Here is a 22,647-nt window from a genome sequence, read left to right on the forward strand (position 1 = left end):
GAGATAGCCAAAGAAATGCAATTAAACATAATGATCTCTATTACAACTTTTGTTTTGTTTTTTGTTTGCTTTCTCAATCCTTCTCATGTGTTCCTGAATCTTGGGCTGATAATGGAATGATGTTTGGATACTTGAACCACAGAGCCTATTGTGAAGAATGGCAGGCCTCCGACGTCTCACAGTATGCATTCCTTCCTCCACCAGTACACAGGGTCTTTCAAGAAGCCCCCACTGAGGAGACCACACAGCGTTATTGGAGGAAGCCTTGGCTCCTTCATGGCAATGCCCAGAAATGGAAGTAGATTAGGTAATTTGATTCTTTGTCTATTATATGTAACTTTCTGAGTGTGGGTCATGTACCTAGTTAGGTTTAGCTGTATGGAAGTTAGCCATCTTTATTATCTGATTTCTCTTGTCTAATAAAAATCAAGTTGAGAACAGGAGAAGTAGCAGAAAGATGGAAAATTCCAGACAATTAGAAGTGTGAATACTACAGAGAAATAATATTTGAAAACCTATCAGTCAGGAAGTAAACAGACCTCATAAACAGTGAATGCAGGATTTCAAGATAAATGGCAGCTTAGGCTGGTGCTTAACTCTAAAGATTACCATACTATAGCCTAATGCATAATTAGCATATATGGTTATCACTTGAATTGTTATTATTTTATCACTGTGTAGCTTTAAGTATCTAGGAACGATATATATTTTCAGTTTTCTATATCTGTTGGTTGATATCTCTGGTCTTTTTTGATGTCTTATTACTGTGTTTTAATTTTTAAAATATTTTTAAGCATAACTATCTTATCATCGTAAAAGATAATTATGTTTATTTAAGTTCCTGAGGGTTTCACCTTGCTATTTAGTTTATCTGGTTACTCTGGCTATGGCAGATTATTTCTTCATGTGTTTTGTTAATTTGCAGAGTATGTGATGATCCACAGTGGGGACCTTTTAGTCTTACAGGGTACAACTTGTTTCATGAGAAAAAATTGTTAAATTTTAAGGAATTTTGTGAGCTGATTATTAAATATAGCTATTAATGCATTGTAAATTATGCAAAAAAATAAGCTGAATTAAAAAAAGTAATACATATGCAAAAGTCATTAGATCCTAGTTGTTTTACTGCTTTTTATTAATGTCAGTGTTTGTGGCAATTATTTGTTTCTATTGTGTCTCTGTAGCCAAAATTCTATATAATAAAAGTGTACTACTATACATTTTTTTCCCAACTACATGTTCAGTGATGTTGTGTTGGTAGCATGAAATCAGTCACAGGTGGAATATTTACCTTTACCTCATTGAATCAGAAAACACTGCAGATCATGGCTTGATTTATTTTGTGGACTGTCAAGACCAGGGACTTGCAAATGCTTTTTGTAAAGGGCCAGTTAGCAGGGTTTTTAGGTTTTATGTATATATATTCTCTGTTGCTATTCTTCTTTTGTTCAGTGCACTCTTTAAAAATGTAAAAAACATGTTTAGCTCAGGCAGCATACAAAAACAAGCCTTGCTTGTTCTTCACTCGTGGCCTACTCTTGGCCTGGACTTGTGATATTGAAAATATTAGTAATTCAGGTTAAGTTTAAGTGTTTGTTTCTGCGCCTTGAGTATAACACAAAAATTGAACACACAAATATTCTGCTAATTCCCAAAAACTGCTACCTGGTTCAGCTAAGAGGTCCTTTACCACACTGATAAACGAGTGAGGTTGTGACATAAGCTTTCATTGTTTCATTTTTGTGTTGATCAAATGAAACTATTAGCCTGTAGTCCTGTTGGAACTATACATGTTTGTTAATGACATGAATAATTTCTTGGTTGAATCATATGGTACTCAAGTATTCATTTATGGTCTAATATTAATAAACTTCTTTTGTAGTCCTTATGCAGCAGGACATAGAATTTTTTTCTTCTGTCTGCCTTTAAGATTCAGAGATGTAGCACTTAAAGAGTGGGTCTTTCTATAGAAGGATCTCACAACTCAGACCAAGGCTTCATCTTTTAGCCCAGTGTGGCAGCTAAAACCAAGTACCTTCTTATCAAGATGAGCAACCCCTCCCAAGAAAAAGCATCATTTTATACATGAGAGCCTTAGGTTTTTAGTTCTCTGTTTTTGCTTCCCTCATATTCTTGCAAACTCAGCTGAACAATTTTTATAGTAGCATATTTTAATAAGAATTTCCTTGAAGAAGGAAGATTTTCAGATTCTGCTTGGCTTGGTTACATTATCATTAACATTTTGAAAGTGTAACAGAAAAAAATGTGTGAGTCAGATGACTTAAATGTCAAATTTTACTAGGTTAGAAATCAATCATCAATATATTAATTATTGCTGCCAAGTTAATTTTTTTCACTGCATAATTTTTTCAAGAAATATCAGTGTCATTGAAATATTTTCTAAAATTATATATTGAGCTATTAGAGGCTATTACCTTTTGCAACTACTTATGAGTGCAAGTTGGCATTTTCTAAATTTTGAGTTACCAAGACAAAAATACAGATATAAAGTTAGTTCCAAGATTGATTTGATAACAGACATATAAGTATTTTCATCATCTAAGCAGTTCTTGTATTCTTATAAGTAAACATTGTTTATTAAGAGCTTAAATTTATATTCATAAAATACTTTTAAGTGTTTCACACATAAATATTTCATGTAACATTTCATTGGAAAAAGAGGTCCAGTTATCGATAATCCTTTCTTTGATTTTTAGTTAATATTTAGTTCATTTGAGTATTTATTGAACACATTCTAGTGCTAAAAGCTTTGTTAAGTTCTGAAAATACTAAGTGAATAAGTAAGATCTGTCCCCCAAGATCTTATAATGTGGTATATAATCACATCCAAAAATGCTCTTCAGTGCAGTGAATGTGGACACAGTAGTCATTTGTGTTTGAGATTAGAAAAGACTTCACTGTGTTGACACAGGAGCATAGTTTTGAAGAATAAGCCTGTGTTTGCCTGGTTGATAAAATGGGAGACAGTTCTTTTAGGGTTTTAAGCCATTGCAATATGAAACAACATGATGCTCTTTAGGGCAAGAATAATTGTGTAGAGAGAAATAGTGGCAAAGATGAGTTCTAGATCTAGCATTTGTTTCTAGTTTCTTGGTAGATGAATTGGAGAACAATGTAGATATATAAGCAAGTATACAAGTAGGCAGGTTGGCTTTTTAATAGTCCCAATGAAATCAGTCACCCTCTCCTTTACCTCATTTAATTTTTATTTCTATCAGGACATATAACATAATCCAGTAGGGTGATAGGAGTATGTTTCTGCACCCAACAGACTGTTGAGCTTTTACAAGTTGGAAACTAGTTCTTATAATTTTAAAGTTAGAATATTCATTTTTCTGTAGATCCAAAGACACATTTAATGGAATTATAAACGAAATAAGAGGGAAAATATCAAGCTTCTATTCCAGATCTGTTTCTGAGTTATGTGACCTTTAGAAAGTCATTTAACCTTTCAAGTTTCAGTTTCCAGATCTGGAAAATGAGATTGCTGATTAATTCTCAAGTATTATTTCCCGTCTATAATTTTATTACTCAACTTTTGATAACATGAATGCTAGTTTGTTCATAATCTGAGAGTATAAAAAGATTTTTTATTACTTTTTAAGACATTTGATTTGTGTTTTGATCTATGAACTGCACTTTGCACCCAGAATGTAAAAGACATTTATGCTGTGATTTTTAAATGTTGACTTGTTTCCATCTTTGTCCTTAATGCTAATGTATGATATAATATGATATATCTCTAAGTTCAATGTCTCATTTTCTGATATAGATATTGTTCATGAAAATCTAAAAATGGGATCAGATGGTGAGAGTGACCAAGCCTCTGGGACATCATCTGATGAAGTCCAGTCGCCTACTGGTGTTTGTCTCAGAAATCGTATACATAGACGGATCTCAATGGAGGTAACAGTTTAAAAAACCTACAGTTGTCCTATGTACCTGTGTTTGTGTATGTAACTACTCATTTGAAAATTTTCATGAAGACAAACAACACTTTTAAGGGAGATTTTTCTTTGTGCTTTTGTGTTATAACCTGTGAACATTTCCTTTTTTCCTAATTACTCTCCCAAAACAAGTACATATTAATTATAATTATTCACATTTTATGAAATTTTAGATTCTCTATCAAGGAAAAGTGACATTTTTATTCTAGAAATCCAGGACAATATTTTAGCAGTCTTTCTTTAGAAAAAAAATGACTTTAATTATATTTCTGAGGTTCATCTTAATACTACTTATTTTATATTTACGCATATAATTTCAAATTTTAAGAGGCATGAATAAAATAAATAACTTTTATTAACCTTTGCTTTTTATATTACAAATATATGGGTATCATTTCCTTTGTAGTTCATTATATCTGCGAATCGCTGTAGTGTGTTTAAGTTGTTTCTCCATGTAAAGGAATAGAAATTCATTTCCACTTATTTATCAGTGTTAAAACCCTGAGAAGTTGATTGTAACCGTTAACATTTTAGTATGGACTGTATATTAAACTAGTTTTTTGGAAACAGAAATTTAACATGTTTTGAAATAAAGGTACTGTTACTTTTTTCAGTGCTGTTGTGACAATGAGGAGAGCTCTGTCTTTTTTATTTTTAAGATTTATTTATGTGTTGGGGCAGGCGATGTGGATCAGCAGCTTAAAGCAACAGAGTGGGCCTCCCGTATCAGTGCCAGTTGTGTCCTCCCTGCTGCTCCATTCCAATCCAGCTCCCTGCTAATGTGCCTGGGAAAACAGGAAGGATGGCCCAAGTGCTTGGGCCCCCCTGCAGCTATGTAGAAGACCCAGAGGAAGCTCTGGGCCCTGGCTTTGGCCTTGCCATTTGGGAGTGAACTAGCGAATGAAAGAGTTGTCTCTTTCTGTCTCTCTGTCTCTGTCTCTCTCTCTCTCTCTCTCTCTCTAACATTTCCTTTCAATAAATAAAATAAATCCTTTTTAAAAAAGATTTTTTAAAATGAAAAGCAGAGAGACAGATGGGTGAATGGAAGAGGGGGAGGTGGGGGAGGGAAGGGGCGAGGGGAGGAAGGAAGGGAGAGGGGCAGACACACTCTTTTTTTGACAGGTAGAGTTATAGACAGAGAGAGACAGAAAGAAAGGTTTTCCTTCCGTTGGTTCACTCCCCAAATGGCCTCTACAGCCGACCAGGTGCTTCCTCCTGGTCTCCCATGCTGGTGCAGGGGCCCAAGCATTTGGGCCATCCTCCACTGCCTTCCTGGGTCACAGCAGAGAGCTGGACTGGAAGAGGAGCAACCGGGACTAGAACTCAGTGCTCATATGGGATGCCAGCGCCACAGGCAGAGGATTAACCAAGTGCGCCCCAGCGCCAGCCCCCAGACACACTTTCCATCTTCACTCCCCAAATGGCCACAACAGCCAGGTATGGGCCAGGCCAAAGCCAGAAGCTAGGAAGTGCATGTGGATCACCCACATGGGTCACAGCAACTCAAGTAGTTGGACCAATTTTGCCGCCTTCCCATTCACTTTAGCAGGAACCTGGACCAGAAGTGGAACATTAGGGACTAGAACTGGTACTCTAACAGGAGCTGCCGGTGTTGTAAGCTGCAGCTTAAACTCCTATACTTTACCACTAGCCGTGGATCTGTCCTATTGTTTGAATCAGTTAAGGAAAACAGTAACAGTTTTCTAAATGATAACATTTTCAACCTTGAGATCAACTTGATGTCTATTTATGTATCACAATAATATTAAGAAGATTGCATATTTTTCTTCATAATAGGTGTGGTTTTTCTGTATCATATGTTTAAAGGCTTTATTTGCTATTAAGGTCCATATCTGGAGTTTGATTCTTATATTTAGCTATATTTGTTTTTTCATCCAAAGGTGGCACATTCTAGATTATATAATTTTTATAGTATGCTTTAATATCTAGAAATACTTTATCTCTTCCCTATGCATATATATACAGATGGCCATACCTTTGTAATAATAGTTCGGCATCTGATTTTTTTACTTTACAATGACATGAAAGTGATCTGCATTCACTGGGAACTGTAGTTAACAGTTTTTTTGAATTTTTTGAGTTTTGACTTTTTTTCCTGGGCTAGTGATATACATTTGGGTACTTTTCTTTTTTTCTTTCTATTTTTTTTTTCAAGGTTTATTTATTTATTTGAAAGGCAGAGTTACAGAGAGGCAGAGACAGAGTGTGGTCTTCATCCGCTGTTTTATTCCCCAAGTGGCTGCAATGGCTGGAGCTGTACCTATCTGAAGCCAGGAGCTTCTTACAGGTCTCCCATTTGGGTGCAGGGACCTAAGGGCTTGGGCCATCTTCTACTGCTTTCCCAGGCCATAGCAGAGAGCTGGATCGGAAGTGGAGCAGCTGGGACTGGAACCTGCGCCTGTAAGGGATGCTGGCACTGAGGGTAGCACCTTTTCCCGCTATGCCATAGTGCCGGCCCCTGGGTAATTTTCTTGTGATGCTGGACAGTAGCAGTGAGTCATAGCTCTCAGTCAGCCATGTAATCATACAAGGGTAAACAGTTGCAACTCGACATTGGACTGTGTTGCTTAGCTATGGTATTTGGTAGATTATGTGTATTAAATGCATTATGACTAACAATATTTTCAAATCACAGTGGGGTTATCAGAATGTAACTGCATTAGAAGTGAAGAGCTTCTGTGTCATTCTAGAATGCTTTGGAATTTTTTTTCAGCTTATTCAAGATCAGATTTAGATGTTTTCTTTTTTCCTAATGATCATTTTAGTGCTATGAAAAATATAAAATTAATATGGGAAGAACCAGTATCTTTGCATTAGTTTTAGCATTTTAGGAACATCGTATGTTTCTACTGAAGTCTTAAATCTCTCCGTAAATATATAGCTCCTATACATCTCTATTCTGCTTCATGGTTTGATTACTATTAAAAGGAGAGATTTCTTTTTATAGAATTTATATTTCTTGATGTGACAAGGTAGACAGGTTCCCTATTGAGTTTATCTCAGTTTATATTCTATAATTAAATGAATAGAAATGCCTCTTCTTTCCAGTATTATTACATGAATAAAATATATTTTTCAAATTTTCACTTATTTTCATCTTGTTTGAAAAACAGAGATCCTTTACTCACTGGTTCACTCCCCAGTTGCCCAATGCAACCAAAGCAGGGCTAGCTCGAAGCCCAGAACTCCACCTGAGTTTCCCATCTGGATGGTAGGGACTCAGGTACTTGAGCTATTACCTGTTGCTTCCCAGAATGAAAATTGGCAGGAACTTGAAGCAGATACTCTGATATGGGATGTGGGCATTCCAAGTGGCAGCTTAAACCACTGCTCCGAATGCCTGATGCTTGACCCAGAAAATTTTAAATCTCTTTCACTGTGTATTATCAAAATCATATCTAATTGGTTAATTATTTAAACGGATGACATTTTGTGATAATCTTTGCCTATTCCTGCTATTTGATATAATCATTCAGAGTAAATTTCAAGTTTAATTTACCAATGAGACAGCAAAGAAATGACTGGGTTTGCAAAGCACCATTTCTGTTAAACTACATTGTATGCCTTGTTTAAAATAAATACTTTACCTTCAAGATACTATACTTGTATTTAATCAATATAGTTAACTTTGCAACTGCAGTGAAACTTTATGGTTTCTTACTGCTAAAAATTATATATTAGACTCCATAAATTCAAAAGTCAGATACCCTTTGTTTTTTCTGTTTATTTATTTATTTATTTGACAGGTAGAGTTATAGACAGAGAGAGAGAGACAGAGAGAAAGGTCTTCCTTCCGTTGGTTCACTCTCCAAATGACCGCCACGGCCGGCACTGAGCCAGCCCGAAGCCAGGAACTAGGTGCTTCCTCCTGGTCTCCCATGCTGGTGCAGGGACCCAAGCACTTGGGCCATCCTCCACTGCCCTCCCGGTCCACAGCAGAGAGCTGGACTGGAAGAGGAACAACCGGGACTAGAACCCAGTGCCCATATGGGATGCCAGCGTTGCAGGCGGAGGATTAACCAAGTGAGCCACGGCACCGGCCCCTGTCTTTACTGTTTTTGATTACCTTCTCTCTCTTTCTCTCCTAAGGATTTAAATAAGCGGTTATCACTGCCTGCAGACATCAGAATACCTGATGGATATCTTGAAAAGTTACAAATCAACAGTCCACCATTTGATCAGCCAATGAGCCGAAGGTCTCGTAGAGCTTCCTTAGTAAGTTCTTGGTTTCCTATACCTATAGCATTGAAGCTGCTTATTTGAGTTTTTGGTTGTAAACGTTTTAAATTAACTCTATCTATCTATCTATCTACCTACCTACCTACCTACCTACCTACCTATGTATCTAGAGCTTTTGAATAACTCAATTTTATTAGATTGCTCTCTGTATGTTATCAGTTCCTATTCTTAAGGGTTTATTGGAACCCTTAAGATACAGCCACAGGATGCATATTGGAATAGGATTTAAGTTATATTTTATTTTTGGTAGATTTTATTGATAACATGCTATGTGTACAGAATATGTATAAGATATATAAGTATTTCCTAGATATAGAAACATTTATGTTAGTCTATGCTAATATACAGAGAAATATGTAAATGACAATTGTATACTCATTGATTTTTTTGGAATATTAACATACCTATATAAGAAGTACATCAATAAAAAATTTTTTTAATCCATTAACTTCCTTCTGCTACCTTTTTCTTCACTTGATGCTCCCCACTTCCTTAACTGTAGCCATAATTCCTGCCTTGTAACACCAAAGGATGAGTTTCACCCACCAGTGTCACCCTGTTTTGGTAATATTATTTTTATAGTATATTTTGACATTTGGGCATTCTTTATTGTTTTAAAAATATTTACTATTTTCCTGAAGATTCTTATTTAAGCTTTCAAACTTTATATAATCATGAATATATAAATAAAATTCATTTCATACAAATATATAGGAATACATCCTTATAAAAAGTTTATATATATATGTATATTATACAAGGAGATCTTCAAAAAGTTCATGGGAAAATGTATATTTAAACTATGTTTTTTGAAATCTTTTGGCATCAAAATAAAACTTACCTTTTAATTCAATTTCCACAAACTTTTTGAAGTGCCTGAGTATAATATTTATCTCAATATGCATTATTTTCAAGGTTGGCTTTTTTTGGTCAATGTTAGGTTTGAATTGCATATAGTTATAGTTCATTTATTCATATTCTTGCTTAATGTTCCATTATATGAGTATATTGTACTGTTTTGGATATTGTACATTATCCATTCTCCTATTGATAAGCATTCAGGTTGTTGTTTTCATTTTTTACTATTAACAAATAGTGCTTCTATCACTATTCCGAGAACATGTGCATATTTTTGGTTAGTGTATGTAAACATCTCTGTTGGGTGCATATCTAGGAACAGAATTGTTGGATTGTTCTGCATGCATATGTTCGCTCTTTGTAGAAACCATCAAGACAGATTTTCATAGTGGTTGTACTGATTTATACTTTTTTTAAAAAAAGATTTGTATTTATTTATTTGAAAGAGTTACACAGAAAGAAGAGAGGCAGAGAGAGAGAGAGAGCGAGGTCTTCCATCTGGTGGAGATGAAATCTACTTCTGCATGATTAAAAAGACAGAAGCCATTAACTAGAAACCCTCTCATTTTCTGAATGATAAATGTGCAAATCTACATATACTCATTCTATTCTTCTTTCAGTGTTGAAGAGTTGTCCTTCCTATCCCATAGTCTCAAGATGCCTAAATGCATTATGCTTGTATGCTCATATATATTCAGACTCTTTCTTTTTTTAAGTTTATTTATTTATTTGAAAGTCAGAGTTACACAGAGAGAGGAGAGGCAGAGAGAGAGAAAGGTCTTCCGTCCGATGGTTCACTCCCCAGGTGGCTGCAACTGCTGGAGCTGTGCCGATCCGAAGCCAGGAGCTTCTTCCGGGTCTCCTACGCGGGTGCAGGGACCCAAGGACTTGGGCTATCTTCTACTGCTTTCCCAGGCTTTAGCAGAGACCTGGATTGGAAGTGGAGCCGCTGGGACTCAAACCGGCACCCATATGGGTTGCCAGCACTGTAGGCGGTGGCTTTACCTGCTACACCACAGCACCAGCCTTCACAACCATCATTTTTTTAAAAAAATTTATTTATTTGAAAAAGAGCTGGATGGGAAGTGGAGCAGCTGGGACTCAAACCAGTGCCCATATGGGATGCCGGCGCTTCAGGCCAGGGCATTAACCCACTGCGCCACAACACTGGCCCCCAGACTATCTTTCTTAACAGTCCTTCCCATTGACTTTTTTTTTTAAAGATTTATTTATTCACTCAAAAGTCAGTTATGCAGAGAGAAATGGAAAGGTGTCCTCCATTCGGTGGTTCACTCCCCAGTTGGCCTCAACTGCTGGAGCTGAGCTGATCCGAAGCCAGGAGCCAGGAACTTCTTTCAGGTCTCCTACATGGGTGCAGGTACCGCTTTCTCAGCCAATAGCGGAGAACTGGACTGGAAGCGGAGCAGCTGGGATATGAACCGGCGCCCATATGGGATGCTGGCACTGCAAGTGGCAGCTTTACCTGCTGGGCCACAGCACCAGTGCCCTCCCATTGACTTTTAAATAAACTTTTAGGGTGGGAATGTGGGCAGGAGGGCGGGTAGAGTGGGAGGAATCACTATGTTCCTAAATTTGTATGTATGAAATGCGTGAAGTTTGTATACCTTAAATAAAATTTAAGAGGATACCACTATTATATTTAATCATCATATCTAATGTTAAAGATATTGGTTGCGGCCGGCGCCGCGGCTCAATAGGCTAATCTTCTGCCTGCGGCGGCGGCACACCAGGTTCTAGTCCAGGTCGGGTTGCTGGATTCTGTCCCGGTTGCTCCTCTTCCAGGCCAGCTCTCTGCTGTGGCCCAGGAGTGCAGTGGAGGATGGCCCAAGTGCTTGGGCCCTGCACCCGCATGGGAGACCGGGAGAAGCACCTGGCTCCTGGCTTCAGATTAGCGCGGTGTGCCGGCTGCACCGTGCCGGCTGCAGCGGCCATTGGGGGGGGGTGAACCATTGGAAAAGGAAGACCTTTCTCTCTATCTCTCTCTCACTGTCCACTGAGCCTGTCAAAAAAAAAGATACTGGTTGTGGATCAATGACATGTTACTCAGTATTCATTTATGCTTAAGAAATAAAATATTTTAATTTTTGACATTTAGTTAAGACTAACGGAAAAGCTTATGTAGATAGTTTGGATCCATCAGAGATTTGTTGAACTTACAATGATGGAATACATAGTGTTTTGTGAAACTGTTAAGTTCAACTTTAGTAGAATGAAAGTATATATGAGAATTTTCCTCATTGTATTAAAATTAGAGATTATACACATTTAAGAGTCTTAATCCATCCTGAAGAATGAGTGTTTAGATTCCTCCTTCCTGGCTTTCCCACTGTAGAACATACTGTAGCCCTTATTTCTAAGAGTAGATGAGAAAATAATATATCAAGTCCTTATGTCTCTCAGAAATACATACATTTTGGGATGTGGAAGATGAAGTTCGAAGTCCACATACAATTTATTTTTAAAGATTGATTTACTTATTTGAAAGAGTTACATAAAGAAAGATCTTCCATTTGCTAGATCACTCTCCAGTTGGCTGCAGTGGCCAGGGCTGGGCCAGGCCAAAGCCAAGAGCCAGGAGCTAGAAACTTCTTCCATTCCTCCCACATGGATAGTAGGGGCCCAAGTACTTGGGCTGTCTTCTGCTGCTTTTCTCCTGTCATTAGCAGGGAGCTGAATAGGAGGTGGAGTAGCCTGGAATTGAACTTGCACCGATATGGGATGCTGGAATTTCAGACAGTGGCTTTACCTGCTATGCTACAATGCCACCCCCCCCCCCCCACACACACAGACAATTTACCTTCGGTATATTGTAAATAAGATTAAGGTAGTCTTGTATTGATGGTAATAATAATTTTTTATATGACAAGATAACCAAGTAGGATAGAGGGTCTTAATCTTTTCTGCTTCTCACACGGCTAAGGGATACAGCACCTTTCTATCAGTATCAGTAATTTAGTAATTCCCACAGAGAGGAAAATGGGTGCATGAAAAAACCTGCCTCTGCTCTTTAATTCTTATATAAGTACTCACTTTTAAAATGGCTTATGTAAGGGGGCTGGCGCTGTGACACAGTGAGTTAAAGCTTGGCCTGCAGCGCTAGTATCCTAAAATGCGATGGTTTGAGTACCGGCTGTTCCACTTCCAATCTAGCTCCCTGCTAATCTGCTTGGGAAAACGGTGGAGGAGGTCCCAAATCCTAGGGCCCCTGCACCCACATGGGAGACCCAGAAGAGGCTCCTGGCTTTGGGATCAGTTCAGCTCCGGCCATTGCGGCCAACTGGGGAGTGAACCAGCGGATGGGAGACCTATCTCTCTGTCTCTACTTCTCTCTGTAACTCTTTCAAATAAATAAAATAAATCTTTAAAAAAAATTGACTTATGTAAAACCTCTGGACATACTTCACTTGTTTGGAAGCTAAATTAGAACTGCATTTCCAGCGTGTTAATACATCTTTGGGACTGTGTACTGCAGAATTGTGTTGCTAGATCCAAAGTAAAAAAACTCCTCGTGACACTTGATAAGCAGTTTTAAGTTACACTGAACCATAGGGAGGCTGTTATAATTTATTTTTATATACGTATATGTTTTAATTTACATATGCTAAAAAATTTACATATGCTTATGTTGTAAGAGTCATCTGAATAGGAACTTGCTTGGGGCTGCCAAAGAGTGAAGTATTTTCTTGAAATGATGAAGTGAAAAAATTAATTTGTCTAGAAAGCAGAATTAAGGGAGTTTTTAAAATATAATAAAGTACAAAGTGGTTTCTAAGCGTTTTTATGAAACTTAAGCTCTTTAAATATCCTAAAATAATCTAAGGTATAACTTAGTCAAAATTGTGAGCTCATGAAAGTGAGCCGTCTTTTTCTCTGTACCCCTAGCACCTAGTATTGTGTTTGGTAGATGTGGAGTAAATGAGCTTTGTCCTCTGTCCTCTCAATAATTTCTGTAGGAGAGCATGCCAACAAGCTAGACATTATATCTGTTGTTAATCTTGTCATGTTCCGCAGAGAAAAAGTACTAGCAATTTTTTTTTTAATTTCATTGAGAGATTCCGTAATTCCTATTTGGATATAATCATTAAATCCTTAAGGTTAGAAATTATTAAAATGGATAGGAGGGGTGGGAAAGCCTTACTCTTTGAATTATAATGGATCCAACAGATAATTCACTAGTGTAACTGTCTTTTATTTGCATTCTCTGCTTGCCTGTATGGTTAGAATTCAGTAGTACTATTTAATTTATAGAGCAGTCGTACAAATTTATAATTCTACAGTATTCACTTTCCTTTTCTAAAAACATGTTCAGCATATTCTGATGTCATTAAATTTCATTCTTAGAAAAATGACTGTTTATATGTTTGCTATATCACAAGTTTATGCCTTATATACTTTAAATGATATAAGCAGGCCACTTGTGTAATCTGTAAAACAAACTCAATGTTTTGTTGTCATCATTGGACAGAAGTGTATTTGATGCTTTTAAGAGTGTACTAGAGGCCGGCGCCGCGGCTCAATAGGTTAATCCTCCACCTTGCGGCGCCAGCACACTGGGTTCTAGTCCCAGTCAGGGTGCCGGATTCTGTCCCGGTTGCCCCTCTTCCAGGCCAGCTCTCTGCTGTGGCCAGGGAGTGCAGTGGAGGATGGCCCAAGTGCTTGGGCCCTGCACCCCATGGGAGACCGGGAGAAGCACCTGGCTCCTGCCTTTGGATCAGCACAGTGCACCAGCCACAGTGCGCCGGCCGCGCCGGCCATTGGAGAATGATCCAACTGCAAAAGGAAGACCTTTCTCTCTGTCTCTCTCTCTCACTGTCCACTCTGCCTGTCAAAAAAAAAAAAAAAAAAAGGCCGGCACCGTGGCTTAACAGGCTAATCCTCCGCCTTGCGGCGCCGGCACGCCGGGTTCTAGTCCCGGTTGGGGCGCTGGATTCTATCCCGGTTGCCTCTCTTCCAGGCCAGCTCTCTGCTATGGCCCAGGAAGGCAGTGGAGGATGGCCCAAGTCCCTGGGCCCTGCACCCGCATGGGAGACCGGGAGAAGCACCTGGCTCCTGGCTTCGGATCAGCAAGATGCGCCGGCCGCAGCGGTCATTGGAGGGGGAAGCAACGGCAAAAAGGAAGACCTTCCTCTCTGTCTCTCTCTCTCTCACTATCCACTCTGCCTGTCAAAAAAAAAAAAAAAAAAAAAAAAAAAAAAAAGAGTGTACTAGTATTCCTTTAAAATAAAAGGATCAGTGAGAGCATTTGCCTGGCATCTAGCTTCCAGTCATATTTTCCTGTATGCTTCTTGTTGTTACAGATGATGACAATTTGATGTATTTTTTCAGGAACATGCATTCATGTATTCATACTAGTTTCTACTTGTTCTAGTGTAATATTTTTTCTCCATAAAAGATAACACAAGACTTAAAATTTATAGCAAAAGTACTATAGTTCCATATTTGAGTTTAAAACATCTGAACTCCAGAGATCAGTATAAGAGAATAGAGTCATTCTTTGATAGTTTCTGTGTCCATGGCATTTCCCCTTTTTACTACACAACTTTTTCAGAATCAAGCTGCCATGTACCAGACAGTGGGATGTGTCCATACCAAAACTTAAAACTTCACTTGTGTGTTAGTTGCTTCCCATTACTTAAACTAAAATACCCAAGAAGAGCTTCTTGCCAAACAAAAGATGTATTACAGCCTACAATTTGGAGGTTACTGTTCAGTATTAGGCAGTCCCATAGTCCAGTCCCCGATGGAGGCTGATCATGACAGGTTGAGGGAATGATCACATGGTGAGCCAATAAGCAGAGAGAAAGGCAAAACTTGAACTCAAATAATCAACCCTTTTAAGAGAACCACCCTCAGAGAGCATGCCCCTAGTGACCTCAAGACTTCCCACCTGACCAGCCTCTCGGATGCTATCATTAGATCATCCCCACCCTTACTCCATCAACCATTAACATTAAGACATCAGAATTTAAACATGTGCAAGAGTTTTGGGGAAACAAGTCCTGCTCAACCCACAACAACTTGTATTTAGAAGATGTTTTCTGTGGAAGTCTCACTTCGTTATCCTGTATAGTTATTGATCATAGAAAGCAAAGACTGAGTCACTTACAAGACAATATATGCATAGTGTATGATTGTTCTAAGACCTCATTTTCTTAATTTTTAAATGAAGAATGTCATATGCCTATAGAAAAACGTAAGAAGTTATTCAGGAGGACCACCTATGACCAGAGTTTCAGTTTACCAAAATTGAATTAAGTACTGTTACCATGTGGAAAATGTAGAAAATTAAGTACAATTTTCCACATGGCATTTAACATTATATAAGACGTTATGGTTAACAAAAGAATAAAAACTGTTGAGTGGTCTCTGCTACTTTGACCATTCAATTTTGAACAGTTGATCCTGTTTACCGAAGTGGTAAGTAATGCCACGTCTCATCATGAAGTAGCATTTAAATTTTATTTAATCACTCTAAAAAAATCACATATTTGCAACTCTATAGAGTTTGACTAAAACACAGTGCTTAGTGAACCAATATAATTTATACCCTTTGAAAACTGAAGTTATATATAAAAGAACAGTGTTTCACTAGCTTTTATTTAAGGGTATTAGCACCATTCTAAGCAAGAAGAGAATCTTACTGCCTTTTCCACTATCTACAAAACTGTACTAGAAAAGAATTATCAACTCCATACAAGATAGACCAAAGTTTAAAAGCAAAGGTTTTGAGAGAACACTTTTTTCACATTTTAAGCTCTGTGTGTGGGAAGGGAAGGCAGTGTATGAAAGAGAGACAGAAAGACACACAGACTAGAAGTAGACTTACCTTGCTTCTTTGGTATTTGTTGTTTACTGGTCATACTATAGTGATTTTCAGTTTCCTTTTTCATTTTATATTTTGATTTGAGAACCTGAAACAAATAATATTTTGTTGTTTGCAGGACTCTCCAGGGAATTTAGAAATTAGCGAAAGGAAATAATGTAGGAAATTTTTTTATTCTGCAGTTTCGTTAAAAAGAGAATTACCTAGGGCCGGCGCTGCGGCTCAATAGGCTAATCCTCCGCCTTGCGGCGCCGGCACACCGGGTTCTAGTCCCGGTCGGGGCGCCGGATTCTGTCCCGGTTGCCCCTCTTCCAGGCCAGCTCTCTGCTGTGGCCAGGGAGTGCAGTGGAGGATGGCCCAAGTGCTTGGGCCCTGCACCCCATGGGAGACCGGGAGAAGCACCTGGCTCCTGCCTTCGGATCAGCTTGGTGCGCCAGCCGCAGCGTGCCGGCCGCGGCGGCCATTGGAGGGTGAACCAACGGCAAAGGAAGACCTTTCTCTCTCTCTCTCTCTCTCTTTCTCACTGTCCACTCTGCCTGTCAAAAAAAAAAAAAAAGTCATCTTTTAGAAAAATCTTTGTGTCTTAAAATGCTTATACTGTCTTAAAATTTTAGTTGTCTAAAGCATGTTTTTCATAGCAGAATGTTAACTGATCTATATAAAAGGTGGGTTAACAATTTTAATTATGAACTTTGATGTTTTTGAACTTTTGAACGTTCTAACATTGGGTACATTTTAAAAGTTGACAGATGCTCAACAATTTTATTATAATCAGGTTTTTCTATTCTTAGACACTGTAAAATAGGAAAGTTTCAAAAGTTGAAGAAGAGATTAATTGAAATTTTAAGAACAAATACTAAATTTATAATTGTTTGCTTTCAGTCAGAAATCGGGTTTGGGAAAATGGAAACCTACATCAAATTGGAAAAGCTTGGAGAGGTAAGTAAATACTTCAAAGATGCAAGACACACTTTTGTCCATGTTCATCTTGTAAATTCCTGTACTAGTCTACAGTTTGTGCTAACCGGGATAAAAATCATAAACACTATTGTATAAAAGATTGTCTTATTCTGAAAAAGCAACAGAAAGTTAGAATTTCTATATTTGACATTATCCCATCAGTTTTAGAGGAAATGAGTATTTTTGTAGCCATGTAATCTTCTATTAAAGCACAGTCTAGTGTGCTGTATTGGTAACAAAATAGGCATCTATTTGTTAGTTTTCATCTCTTGTCAGGCTACTGTTTGTGTTGTCATATGGGAAATTGTATGAATTCAAACCTTGGAAAAATAAAAATGCTGTCTTTAAATATAAAGACATATTTCATTGAAAGTTAAGGAAATTCTTAAGACCTTGGTTTTTTTGAACTTGTAGTATTACCTACTTAGAAATGCCTGCCTTCCAGAAGAAGAAAGGGTAAAGAAAATAATAGAGTTGGTTAGTAGGAAGCCGTTAAGGGAACTCTGAAGGCCATCCTGGCAATGATAGAAGAGGTCTCCTATAGAACATACTTGTTTTTTAAAAACAATTTTTAAATGTTTTTTCATTTGAGAGGCACAGAGAGAGATAGAGTTCCCATCTACTGGTTCACTTCCCAAAATGCCTGCAATAGTCAGGGCTGGGTTAGGGCCAGGACTAGAGTGAAAGCAAAAGCAAGGAACTGGAAAGACAATCAGGTCTCCCATGAGGGTGGCGGGAACCCAATTACTTGAGCTATCTCTACTGCCTCCCGCGGTCTGCACTGATGGGAAGCTGCAGTCAGGAGCTGGAACGTACAGTGGAACCCAGGAACTCCAATGTAAGACATGGGTGTCAGCCACTAGACTAAACACCTGTTCTGCAATGCTTTTTGAAAAGTCTGGAAACATGGGTAAATGTTTAATGATTTAACAGTATGTTAATTACATTTTCAATTTTTAATTAATATGTTCCAAATTATATCCTTCAGTATGCACATACCATAGCAAATAAAGTGCTTTTGATTTTTTTTTTTTTTTTTTTGACAGGCAGAGTTAGACAGTGAGAGAGAGAGAGAGAGAAAGGTCTTCCTTTTTCCGTTTTTTCCGTTGGTTCACCCCTCAAGTGGCCACTACTGCTTGCACGTTGCGGCTGCGTGCTGCACCAATCCGAAGGCAGGAGCCAGGTGCTTCCTCCTGGTCTCCCATGAGGGTGCAGGGCCCACGGACCTGGGCCATCCTCCACTGCCTTCCTGGGCCACAGCAGAGAGCTGGACTGGAAGAGGAGCAACCGGGACAGAATCTGGTGCCCCAACCGGGACTAGAACCCGGGGTGCCGGCTCCGCAGTCGGAGGATTAGCCTAGTGAGCTGTGGTGCTAGCCAGCACTTTTGATTTTAAAACTACTGATCCAATTGTTAATCAGAAATAAAGTATAAAATGTAAATTAAATACTCTGTTTTTATACTGTTGAAGCATTCTGTAGTGTTGCATGAGTATGGAAGATCTCTATATGGAACCAAAAGTCTTCTTTGCTCTAAGAAAAACCAAGACTGATCGTTGTGCAGTTTTCTTTGCCAGGTGGAACTTAACAAATGCTTAGAAACTAGAAATCACTTTAAGGACTATTAACTGTATAGATTGCATTAGAGGGACCATCATGATGTTTTATATGTGTCCTTCAAAAATATATTTTATAGGGTACATATGCAACAGTGTATAAAGGAAGAAGTAAATTGACAGAAAATTTGGTGGCGTTAAAAGAGATCCGACTGGAACATGAAGAAGGTGCACCATGCACAGCTATAAGAGAAGGTATAGTATATAGAGAGAACATTTTAACACCAAAGTTGCATAATAAGTAAAAGAGCCCAGATATAGAAATAATAGATGATTATAAGACACAATTAAACCTTGAAAGAGTTGATTTTCAAAGCCAAAATACACAACAGAAAGGAATTAACTGTATTATTGTATACCTTATAATGAAATATTTTGAAGGCATTAAAAAATCACTGTCATAGACAAATATTTGACATAGAAAGTGTTGTATATATTGGTACGTGGGGAATTTGACAACATAGTTAAAAATAAGAAATAAAAACATAACAAGAAAACAAAAGTGTAAACATTTATATTATTATTCAATTTTAAAGAGAAAATGGATTATTTGGAAAATGATTTGAGGCAACTGATTAGTATTATGGAAGGAAAAATGGGTACCTTGCACTTCATCTCTAAATTAATCAGATGATATGGGGAGTATTGTAGTATTGAAGATAATTTTAAGTATGAGAGCATCAAACCTAGAACCATAGAAGAATGATGACATTAACATTTCTACTACTCATTCTGTTGACATTTCTACTCATCCTTTTGGTGAATTACTATTTTAAACTTAAGAGAATATTATTTTCAATCTTCATATATTAAACTTCAGCTTTTTATAAAGACCGACTACCACAGACTAAATAGTTGTATTTTTTGTTTTGCAGTTTCACTATTGAAGGATTTAAAACATGCAAATATAGTAACCTTACATGACATTGTTCACACAGATAAATCCTTGACTCTGGTCTTTGAATATCTGGTAAGCATTTAATGAAAATTCAATATTTAATCTTGCTTTAGAAGAGCATAGCAAATTGGAGTTTTTAACAGCCTCAGGGACATTTTTGTTTAGCTGTTCATATTTAGCTAAATTAGATGCATACAATATCTTTCCTTGTAAAACAACTTAATTTTGAAAATTAAATACTAATAAGTGAATCAGCCATGCATTGTGAAAACTCTGCATTACATAGTAAAGTACTGTGTCTTTTCAGGATAAAGATCTGAAGCAGTATATGGATGACTGTGGGAACATCATGAGTATGCATAATGTAAAGGTAGGTTTTAGTGGGCATTTTAAACCTGTGCAAAACATAGATCAGCAACATTACATAATGAGATATTCTAGCCTCATAACTATTCTTCAGCATTTTCTCCTTGGCATTTTAAATAGATTGTAATCCTCTGAATATATTTACTCAGAACTTCTATTTACACTTTAGTTTTCTTAGGACCTGTCCTTTTTGTAGAATGCCTTCATTTTAAAGTATTTTAGAAATTACTTCTGACATTCGCTTTCATATAACAACAAATTCTCCTAAATATAGAACACGTTTCAAGATATATTCTGCTTTAAAACATCCAAACATTTAAAAGTTAATACAAATTCTGCAAAAGGCTTTCTTTAAATAACAATCTCCCTACTGTACTTAAAATGGTATTTAGCAGCTTTTCGGGATATCAGTCTAATGGGTAAAGGCAGGAAGCTGCAGGTATTAAGAATGCTTTGCTGGAAATACTAATCTGTATTCTCAGGAAGAAAAGTAAGATAATTGTTGTGTTATTATATATAACTATTCAAGTAATATAAAAAGTTTGGTTTAACGGTGTCAGATGAAACTGAAAAGTTACTGGATAAAAGCATCTGACATAGTTATGTTCTTACAGTAGATTTCTTTAACCTGAGTGGTATACTTCAGATTTAGATTTAGCTGGCAAAGACTTATCCGAATTTGTCAACAGTTTGTGATAACCTATTCTGGAAATAGGCTGTCCTAGCTGTGTGTTTGGGATGTTTCTAATTCTGTAGGTAGTGAATTTAAACTTAGATTAAAAAAAAAAAAAAAATGAGTGGATAACAGGAGCCAATTTCTGTTTCTAAAAGAAACCTCAGAACATATGGATAACACATTGCTTCAAGAATTTCAGAATAGTGCTTTAAATGTATTTCCATGTACATTCTGTGAGTTGTTATCATATTTTGCATTTTGTTTGCAAGACCGTGTAATTGTAATTTGTGTATCTTTTCTGTGTGTGGCTTTTGTTTTCCCTTACTTTTATATTACCAATAATTTTCAAAGAAAATAGTCTTTAATTATCATAATTTGATAAAAGTTTGAGATGTGTTTATCTTAGAAGCCAAGTCTACATGACTAACTTGAGTCAGAAAGCACTTTGTTGTTTGTTTAAACTGTCTTTATATTTCTCAAATATAAAATGTAACAGGAATATATTGAAATATAAATTTTAGAATTTTTAAAACACATAAATATGTAGAGCCTAGAGACTGTGCTGCTTAGAATTCATTCTGGGCATATCGTTCATCTGCTGCCTTGGCTTATTCTCAGTGTTCCTAAGCCTTTTCTCACCAACAAGTGAACTGAGGATATACTTCTGAATTCTCTGTACTTGAGGCTCTTTTTTGTTAACCCCAAAGAATCAGAGACTTTCTGTATTCCTCTTTATACCAAAATTCACAACAAAAACTCTACCATTAGCCTTATAGGAATTGCTTTTTACAGAGTCATTCAAAGCATTATAGTGCTAATGCTGCTTTCTGAATCACAGATTTTGAAAGCTGAGTAGGAGGTGCTGAAAGTAAAGTACCCAGGAGGTGGGTGATAGAAGCTAGTTTAGGTTATTTTTATAACAAGTAATTTGCCAGAACTTTGTAGCACCATTCTCTTGATGCCTCAGACTTCTGATAAAACCATTTCTAGTGCCTTATTTTAAAGAAACTGCCCCAGATCAAAGTTTTTTGAGGGGGATTATTAGGGAGGTGAGTGGCAGGGATTGGTAGGTTGTTTTGCCAGAATCTTATAATTAAACTGTAAGCTTTAGTAGGCCTTTAAGTTTATGAGAATATGTTTATTTCAAGCCATTTTCTATAATAAATAAACTATTATAAGTTTCATTTGATTTTCATAGATACTGTTAGGCCAAAAAGGAGTGAGATTCTTCAAACTGAATAATAAACTCAAATTCAGAAAACAACTATATAAGGAAAAGGCATTATGGTTTGGGATATAACTACTTCGTTTTTCTTTACTCTGCACAAGTTGTTTTCTTGCTTACCATAGTTTATGTTTATTCCAAAATATGTATCATTGCCTGCAAGACTAATATTTACTTACTTATTTCTGTAGCTGTTTCTATACCAAATTCTACGTGGTTTGGCATATTGCCACAGAAGAAAGGTGTTGCATCGAGACTTGAAACCACAGAACCTCCTCATTAATGAAAAAGGAGAATTAAAGCTTGCAGATTTTGGTATGAAATATGTGAGACGATGTTAATTTTAAAAGAACAACCATTGTCACAATGTGTCATCACTTTTATGCGGATTTGGAAATTTTCTCTAACTCAGAGAATAAGATACTTGGCAGAACTTTGGGTGATTTTTGTTGATTGTTGGTGCAAAGACTAAGAGGCACAGGGTCTCAGGTGTAGTCCGTAAGTGTCTAGGACTTTTGAGAACCATTCAGGGGTATATTATCAAAATTAGACTAAAAAATACTTGCTTTTTTTCACTGATGATCCAAAAGCAATAAGAAGTAAAGCTACTGGTTCCTTGGTATGTTTCAAGGCAATACTGCTAAAGTGCATCATTGTGCTGTTTACCTCTATGCATTTGTAGGAAAAAAAGTTTCCATTACACCTAAAAAGATACTTGATAGTGAGATAGTAAAATATATAAATTTTATTAAATCTATTTCTTTGAGTTGAGTACATGTCTTTGTAGTATTTTGTGTAATGAAGTGGAAGAGGTACATAAAACACATTTGCTGCACACAGAGATACTGTAGTTATCTCAAAGAAAGTCTCCCATGTGGATGGCAAGGACCCAACTACTTGGCCATCACCTGTTGCCTCTCTGGGTATGTATTAGCAGGAAGGTGGAATTGGAATTGGAGCTGGGACTCAAACCCAGG

At 37.1% G+C, this 22,647-nt stretch overlaps 1 protein-coding gene across 3 annotated transcripts in view; it reads left to right on the forward strand.

The window, feature by feature from the left end:
- CDK17 (cyclin dependent kinase 17) overlaps positions 1 to 22,647 on the forward strand; it is a 107,948-nt gene that overhangs the window by 71,391 nt on the left and 13,910 nt on the right. For all 3 annotated transcript variants that reach the window (XM_062203087.1, XM_062203086.1, XM_062203088.1), the window contains 8 exons: positions 143 to 307; positions 3,794 to 3,927; positions 8,079 to 8,204; positions 16,813 to 16,869; positions 18,586 to 18,700; positions 19,381 to 19,475; positions 19,711 to 19,773; positions 21,862 to 21,985. In XM_062203087.1, the coding sequence (XP_062059071.1) occupies positions 143 to 307; positions 3,794 to 3,927; positions 8,079 to 8,204; positions 16,813 to 16,869; positions 18,586 to 18,700; positions 19,381 to 19,475; positions 19,711 to 19,773; positions 21,862 to 21,985 (879 nt within the window). The remainder of the gene's footprint in view (positions 1 to 142; positions 308 to 3,793; positions 3,928 to 8,078; positions 8,205 to 16,812; positions 16,870 to 18,585; positions 18,701 to 19,380; positions 19,476 to 19,710; positions 19,774 to 21,861; positions 21,986 to 22,647) is intronic.

The sequence above is a fragment of the Lepus europaeus genome, chromosome 10 (assembly GCF_033115175.1).
Source record: "Lepus europaeus isolate LE1 chromosome 10, mLepTim1.pri, whole genome shotgun sequence".
Classification (NCBI taxonomy): Eukaryota; Metazoa; Chordata; class Mammalia; order Lagomorpha; family Leporidae; genus Lepus; species Lepus europaeus.